Genomic DNA, 8,772 nt, shown 5'->3' with positions numbered 1-8,772 from the left:
TCTCACCATCATGCAAAAAGAATGTTGGGATAAGTTCCACCAAAACTTCAAGTGCTGAATGAGCAACAGCAACGCAGAGTGAGAGAGAGAGAGAGAGAGAGAGAGAGAGGGAGAGAGGGAGAGAGGGAGGGGAAGAGTATGTGAGAGTGTGTGAGAGAGAGAGAGAGAGAGTGAGAGAGTGAGAGAGAGATCCTCCATGCTGCACTTTGCGGTGGGGTTGGGAGGGAGAGAAGAGGGGAGAGGGGACCACGCATTTGCTGTTAGATCGCTTATCGGAGATCTCAAAGTCCGCCTCTCTCCCGTGCGATCTACCTCTCGTCGGACCTGACATGGATGTTAAGCTGGGATATGTTTTGTTTTTTGTTTTATTGCGGTTACAACACACGAACGGTTTATATCTCACCAATACAAAAGGTAAGAAGTACTGTTCGTCATTGTTTACTCTTTGATACTATTGCAAAGCCAGTTCAAAGCGTATCAACTGACGTTCCTACAGGCACACATTTCGAGGCAAAACGTTGTGATTCCAAGTTTTCTTTTCCACTGTATTTGCTCGTAGAGAACTATGGAGCAATCAAAGTGATATTATAGCTCATAAAGGCAGTCATATGATTCTGTCTGCTACTTGTCATCCTCCTTTGCCCATTTATTTCGCGTTATGACAACTTTTATACAATCCGCTGAAGCGAAATTGAATATTGTGGTCTATTTATTAGCGTGTTCTGTTTCCTGTAAAACAGTAGCCTAAATGACATAAAGTATGCCACTATTGTCCATTTTTCAATTTTCGAAAACGGGCGTTCTGCTTTAACTTAAATTTAACTGCAGTTTGCAGTTAGGCTATTTAATAGATCTAGAGTGCCATCAGGCAAAGCACCTCTTGTCTGGAAAAATAAGAATCCCACTTGAAATTCATGCATAACGTTGCTGCCTCTGATGCTTTAAAGGTTTCGTGGAAAATAATGCAATTTTCCATGCAGACGTTTTCACAGCGATGAAACTCAATACATAGAAACCGTGAAATAATTGCTTAAAGTCTCTGGTATGCCTGAGAAATGAATAAATAAACGATGAAGCTGCACGATGGTCTGTCTCTCCAGTGAGGTGAAGGGCATGCCTTGCCTTCGAGCCGGGCGGGGAGGGTTGGCTCCCTGACACTAGCCACAACCTAGATCTGGATGATTACAGTATGCAACTCCGAGGATACAACGTAGCCCATCACTTACCGTATAGTCAGTTGCCACTCTGCGGCTGGGTGTTGTTGGTTGTTTACAGGCATCAATTTTTTTGGGGGGGCCTATGAAGGTGCAGAGACCTACTGTCATCTTTGTGTATGCCCTTGTTGTTTAGCCCTGGAGGTAGGCTATACTGCAAACAAATTTTTTTTTTTTTTTTTTTTTTTTTTTTAAATGACCCTAAGCTCATTTGCTGTGTGTCCAACATGAAGTTTAGCACTGGGACCTGCCCCTCAATCCCTCTAGCGCCACCAATGGGCAAGTTCAATTGACAGGAGACGCCACCTCAGTGTCAGTCTACTCATTTCCATAGATTAATTGAGTGAGGAGGGTGAAGACGCATTTGAATTGTTTGTCTATTTAAAGATACAACTGTTTTGTTTTTATAGAATGCATGGCCTATCTATGGAAATGTCGCTCCTATTTTAGACAGCCTATGGATATAACCTGAAAATTATACTTTTTAATGAAATGCTCAGTTACAGTTAACCATTACATTGTTAAGCGTCTTCAGGGGACTCATAGATTATATGGAAATAAGCAGTCTCAGGCATTCATTCTATATGCCCCTGGACTTGAAAGGCTCTTGGTAGTTGGTACAACTATCCCCTTTGAACCTGAGCACACCTGAGTATTCCACAGAGAGTTGCATCGTGGCATGCATTTCTACCTTCAAGTGGGCAGTTGTGTCATGTAGGAGCAACAGTGAGTGAGACAGGAGGAATGCCAGAAAGAGACAAATACTGAAGTAAAAGCCATGGCACTCAGAGATAAGTAAGCCTATGTGCAGGGTGCACAGATGGTGTTTAGTGAGAGGTGCTGTGTATATAATCCCTAACCTTTAGATGTAACCCAGACACATTTGACAAACCTCAAAGCGCAATGAAGTATCTGCTTTATATATGCCTGAATTCATGTTATAGTTATCAATGCAAACATGACCTGAGTCCTACTTCTTCCACAGAGAGACAAATCTTCACAAAGCTCGAAGCATGTTTTGTCCCAGACACCCTCCTCTGTTCCCATGGGAACATACGTAGTCACAGGGACACAGTGATGCAGTGGGTCCTGCCATTGCTACTAGCAGCTATATAAAGCCTACACCCGATTAGCAAGTCAACTCATTTGTCAGATTCACCATTATTAATATTCTCTGTCCCAATGCCCCCCCCCCACACACACACACACACACAGCCCCTCTCACTCTCTCTGTTTGAGAACATGTGTATGCAGAGAAATGGAGGAGAGAATGATATGATTTTGTCTTTCTATATAAGGTTCTACCTATAAGGTTCTATAAATTAAGCAATGACATTTGTGCCACTGAAGTGAGAATTAGATATGGAGTAGGGTGTGTACGGTAATGACAGTGCACCTAGAATATGTGCAATATCCCATTATGGTATATCAGATGTAAAGGACTGCTTCAGTCTTTTGAGTGTAATGTACTACAGTAAGTTGAAGGTAATTACTGTAGTTTCTAATGGCACTGATATGGTACTGCAGATTTCTTGGTTCCCTTTTGCTTTTGGGCATGATCTGCAATGAATTGCTGCAGTGTGTGTCTCAGTAGTATATCACAATACTGTATATTTGTCCATAGAACTGGCATGGCAGATCTCGTGATATTGTTATTGTAAGATTACACTGATATTGCCACAACTGTATCTCTCATGCGTTGTTTGATGTGTTCAAAGCCATCAGACATTTGTATCTAGATGTGTAGGATATACTGTATATGACATGATGCCTCAATTATGGAAATGGAAACATGGTAAGCAGCCTCATATACTCAGTTGGTCCTTGAGGGTTGATGGTGGTGGTGATGGAGGCTGCCTCTTGCATGTTAACTCATCTGTGTGTGTGTGTGTGTGTGTGTGTGTGTGTGTGTGTGCGTGTGTGTGTGTGTGTGTGTGTGTGTGTGTGTGTGTGTGTGTGTGTGTGTGTGTGTGTGACTGTGTGTGTGTGTGTGTGTGTGTGTGTGTGTGTGTGTGTGTGTGCGTGTGCGTGTGCGTGTGTGTGTGTGTGTGTGTGTGTGTGTGCGTGCGTGCGTATGTGCATGTGTGTGTGTGTGTGTGTGTGCATGTGTGTGTGTGTGTGTGTGTGCGTGTGTGTGCGTGTGTGTGTGTGTGTGTGTGTGTGTGTGTGTGTGTTTTGCCATGTTGCTCTCTGCAGAGTCCCTCCAGGGTAAGCTCAGGGAGTACAGCCTGGTGTATCCGGTCAGCACGGATGCCGACGGACGCTTCCTCCTGCACGCCATCTCGGCTGGCCGGCTCCGGGAGCAGCTGCCCGCGGTGGCCCAGCAGCAGCAGCAGCAGCAGCGGCGGCGCAGGAGGCGCGAGGCCACGCAGGAGCAGGAGGAGCAGGAGAGGGGGGGTCACCACGCGGCCGACCCCCCCGCCGCACACGCCACGATGATGGAGACGCTCTTCTACAACGTGACCGTGTTCGGGCGCGAACTCCACATGCAGCTGCGCCGCAACTCGCGCCTGGTCGCCCCGGGGGCCACGCTGGAGTGGCGCGACGACGAGAACGGCGCCAACGGGACGACGACGCGCTACGAGCCACTTCTGCCCAGCGACTGCCTGTACGTGGGGCACGTCACAAATCTGCCCGACACCTCAGTGGCCATCAGCAATTGTGACGGCTTGGTGAGTCCCTCGTCCCGAGCGTTTTGTCCTCCTGCGCTGAATGTTCTCAGAATGTTTTTTTTGTAATACTTAGAACTTTTTTATTTTAATTGTGAGGATATTGTATAACTGGTCTTTTATTGCATTTCCCATGTTCCAACACTAAATTAGTTCAGTGTTTCTTGCATAACCAAATACCAACCTCTTTTTTTCCTTTTATTTTTACGATTACTAATGAAGTAAGAGTTTTTTACTGACATTACTGATAACAAAAGAAACAGCTGTAGCTTTCACTGAAAAGAAACAAACAGCTATAAAAATTTGCAAGCACACTGAAAAATGAGCACTGATATATGAACGCCACATGAGTTTGGGGATGGGGTTGCAGACTCCTGGTCATTTTGCCAAATGGAGGTCTGCTTTGGTCATTATACAATCTGTTGTATAACAGAGAATCTTCCCCCGTGGCGGACATTATTAGTGTTTGGTGGCTGAAAGTCTGGTAATACTGATGATGCTGTTCATACACATTAATTGATAGTTAGTGGTACTGTAGTGAAGGGAGAACAGTTTTGAAGAGCCACCAAGAGGAGGACTCCTGTGGGGCCCAAATGTGACTTGACAGTCTATAAGCAGCGACAGCTTCTCTGCTGGAGGGTGCAAAATCAGTTTTCCTTAGTGATGAATTGATCATGGGACCATACAGTTCTGCCGAGGTTTTATTTTAGGAAGTCTCGAAGACAGAGATACATGATGGGGCTGGAGTCATCTCAGAGTTCCTGATAAGCCTTAATGTGTTTCCGGCTGTTATTAACGGCTAACACTTCATCTTTGTCTCTGTGGAAATCTTAGGTGCTGAAAATGGTTTGTCCGTAACGGCACATGGAGTGGAATTCAGATTGCCACATTTAATTGATTATGCTGACCTTAATCAATAATTTAGGGCTTGATCACTCCGAGTCACGTTCATCAGAGAGTCTTTTGGTTTTTACATTTACATCAATGCGTTTGGCAGAGACTCTTTGCAAAGTGACCTACAAGAGGAGCAGCAAGCAAGCAAGCAGCAAATCAAAAGAACCATCTTACCGCATGACCGAGTTTCCATTGACCAGGTAGCTTTAAGACGTCAAAGAAACTCATTTTGAAAGTAGATTAAAAATGTAGCTGGTGTGACTCTTAAATATGGCCAAGCACAAACAACGGAGAAAAAAAAGAAGAAAAAAATTCTAGAATAAGGACACTAAATTTACTTTAGAGAATCGACTGTTCTCCTGAAGAATGGCGAAGATAATGGCCTTCTGTGGCCCTCTGAGGCAGGCATGGGCTACGGTGTCTCTGTGTACGTCGGGTTGCCATGGCTCCTCAGCAAGGACAGCCACACGTTTCTGTAATGGGAAAAAAGTGCAGAGGAAAGCATGTCCAGACAAACCGAGCGAGCTAGCGAGCGAGAGAGTGCACTGCCTTAATGACCTCACAAGTACAGGCTTCTGTTCACACTTCTGCTCTGCTCTCTCCGTGCACACCCATCCTGAGGAGAGATAGCCTCCCGGTGAACTCACAGCGCTGCACTGCATGCTGGGAAGGGAGGGGGGCATATGTTGCCATCACGTCGATTCGTTGCAAAACTTCACTTGGAATTAGCAAGGCCGTAAACGCATCCTTATGGCGGAGAGAGGCCTTCTGTTGAATACAATTATGAGTTGCCATATGTTAAGAGGCAAGGCTACATGTTGAGGGCCTCCATTCATCACTAAGATTACTGGTGTCACTAGGTAAACTGTAGCATGCATGTGTGTACATGTGTTCTGAAATCCTTTTGTCTGCACATGTGGTGATGTATGTCTGAGTTAGTCCTCTGATAGAAATCGGTTAGTCCCTCTATACTGTGTATCTTGACAGTAAATCGAACAGAAATCCTTGCAAGAAAATAAAGACAAGCAAAAACACAATTCATTTTGTTTACGCTGTTGAATAAACAGTGATTCTATTTTAATACAGGTAATTGCCAAAATAGAAACGTCAGCATAATACCAGTGTATTTCAACCAGCATTGAGTGTATCCTAAAATAACTCCTTGAGTGTAGTATCAGAGAAGACTCCTCTCTCCTAATCCATGATATGGTGTCAAACAGATGATAGAAAACACTATCAGGCACCACTATGGCACCCAAGGATTGATGCAGGAGTTGAGAAACGGATTATTTTATGCTTGTCAAATCACCAAAATGTCCACACATTCCACACGATATGACAAGGAGACTCCTCCAAACGGTGATGTAATGTATGGGCAGGATTCCAACAGACTCGCTCTCTATCATATTGGGACTTACATACATATTACATACTTACATACATTGTATAAGACACACTGTAACTATGTTTTTCACAGCTGCCATAATTTGACATGTTGCAATAGGCGTGACCAGTATCTGTAGTGCTCATGTAGTACTGGTGCGTGACTATCACTTGTGTTTCACTGTTTCACGTGATGTGATCTTTATAACCTTGAATTTTGTGCATCATGGTGAAAGAATTCATAGCTTCATGGGTCCCTCATGATTTCTGCATAGACGTGCATGCTTCAGCACGCTGCGTTCATGCCGGATCACACTCCTCAATGTGACCAGATCTCTCTCTGGTGAGCGTGGTCAGTCCCGGAACACTCTTGATAGTTAGAGCACAAGTTTGGAGACTACGTCTTCAACTGGCAGTGTGCACTGACACAAACATGGCCGGTTTTTCCCCTTCAATCTGGCTCACAACCAGAAAGCCAAAAGAACCACTTCCCTTTTCCATTTTCTGCACATAAGTCCACACCAAGTTAATGAACTCTGACATCAACTTATGACTGGATTGCACTGGATCTGGGGTTTCGAACACAACACACTGCACAGGCTTGTCATTCCCACCCAACACTTGGCCGATGCGCCCGTGCTTGTGTCCTGCAGTATATTTTTATTTACATTTGGCTCCATGAGAGTAGTCATGAATAGAGACAGAAGAGCCGCATCCTGTCCACTCCTCAGTCACACCCCATGCAATGCAAGCCATACCGAGTGGTCTGAGTTCTCAGTGTTATTGAGTGTGATGGAGCAACGGTAGCATTGCTGTGGGTTAGAATCCCCAAAGTTAGATTCCCCGATCCGTTGATGTGGGATCTGTGTTGCTTGGGATGGTGTCTGCTAAACAACACCAGTCAATTGACTTTACTTTGCTATATTCCCCTTTTCTGCTTGTAAACATCCTTTGTAAGCAAGCCATAGCATGTGGTCTTAGTTGCCAGTGGTGTTAGTGCTATTTTCTGCATTCCTGCCTGTAAGCAGGGTCTGCAAGCACTGCAGCCATAGGTGTGTCCCTGCTGCCAGCAGCAGGTAAGGCCCTGCAGACTCTGTAAATGAGGGGCTGTCGTTAGAGGGGGCAGGTGGCCATCTCTCTGCCCTGAGGCGCTCGCTCGGAGTGAGGGATGTGTGGGAGATCACCTCAGGTGTCCAGCAGGGTGACAGGTTGTCACCACGGTCATCATCTAATCCTGTAGACTGTAGAGAATGCCCGTGTCAATGTCAGTGCATCGTCACTCCCTTCCAACTCCTGAAATATATCTTGATACATACACAACGTGTGACATTACAAAACATTATTATAATGTTTAAGCGGAGGGTCTGTTAAATGTGAGAGACATAGAGTCCTTTTTCTTTATTTCCGAGCCGTTTCTCACCCCGACTGATGACATATTTGATTAATATGAAAGAGGTGACAGGGGAACGTCTCCCTCATTCCTGTGCAATGATAACAGGATAAACAGCTCGTCTAAAACATCTGGAAATCATCGCTTTAAATGTCACCGCGGCCCGTTAGTGATTAACTCAAACGAGTTGAAATAAAACATCATTGCTCTAGAATGCGGTTGAAGCCAAACTTTTACAAGGTTCGCTCATTCTTTTAAGTAATTATTGCAGTTTACCTCTGTGCTATGTGCTAAAACTGCAGCAATAACTTGAAATTGAATGCTCCGCTCAATAAATAGTACATGAACTCTATCAAAGAGCGCTTCAGCGATTGCTTTATTGTTCAGGTATTCGTGGCCATTTTTTTTTATTAGGGGTTTGATGGCAGGGATGTTAAGGCTCAGTCATTGGACCATGGTCATCTCTCAGTATTGCCTGTCTGCCTGTGTTTGGGTGGTCTTATGATCTCTGTGATTGTGGACATGAAAGGCATCAAAACTGGACCCAGGTTTCTGTTGTAACGAACCAAAGCCAACGAGCCTGTCGTTCTTCCTGCTCTGCCTCAGCAGATAGCGCTTTGCTGGGCGCAGTTCACAGTAGCGTGGGATGAAAGAGGAACTCTTGTCATGGCAGGGTGTTCCAGAATCTTCTGGCACCTGTCTTCATGGAACTTTTTGTAGCCTTTGATGATGCCATTAACATTCCATCAGCCTGACATTTCAAGGGGGGGGGGAAGCATTAAGGGAAAGAACTGAAGCTGAGCCTTTAAAAGCCACACTGTAGTCCCAGACAGGTTCACGTGAAAACGAGTGATAGGATACTGACATGACAAGAGATGAAGCAGCATAACACCATCTTCCTCTGGCCAGCGTTGTGAATTTGCAGCTTCTCCTCTGTTGCAGTGAGCGAATAATAGCATTTTGGCCGCGCAGAAGTTGTGAAATCACTGCAAGTGTCCACGTGAGCGATCAGTTTAGGAAGAGGGAGAGAGAGGCCCTTTGTGTTCCTATCCAAGTCTCTGGAGGCCTTGTACATACTCACCTCCTTCCTGGAGAGGAATGCGTGGAGTGGAGGGTGTTCGCTTTGCGCTTTGTAGGTTATCATGGGAGGAAATGGATAGGTTCATTTAGGCCTTTTCCTCACTTCTTGGAATCCCTCCTCAGGATAGAGGAAAACAAAAGC

At 45.0% G+C, this 8,772-nt stretch overlaps 1 protein-coding gene across 1 annotated transcript in view; it reads left to right on the top strand.

Annotated features, from left to right (window-relative positions):
- The first annotated feature begins 253 nt into the window (after positions 1-253).
- adamts2a (ADAM metallopeptidase with thrombospondin type 1 motif, 2a) overlaps positions 254-8,772 on the top strand; it is a 42,784-nt gene continuing 34,265 nt past the window's right edge. Inside the window, exons 1-2 of the mRNA XM_062536796.1 lie at positions 254-414; positions 3,411-3,886. Coding sequence (XP_062392780.1) covers positions 330-414; positions 3,411-3,886 — 561 coding nt within the window. The 5' untranslated portion in view covers positions 254-329. The remainder of the gene's footprint in view (positions 415-3,410; positions 3,887-8,772) is intronic.

This window comes from Sardina pilchardus, chromosome 5 (assembly GCF_963854185.1).
Source record: "Sardina pilchardus chromosome 5, fSarPil1.1, whole genome shotgun sequence".
NCBI lineage: Eukaryota > Metazoa > Chordata > Actinopteri > Clupeiformes > Clupeidae > Sardina > Sardina pilchardus.
This window is presented reverse-complemented; position numbering and strand designations above follow the sequence as displayed.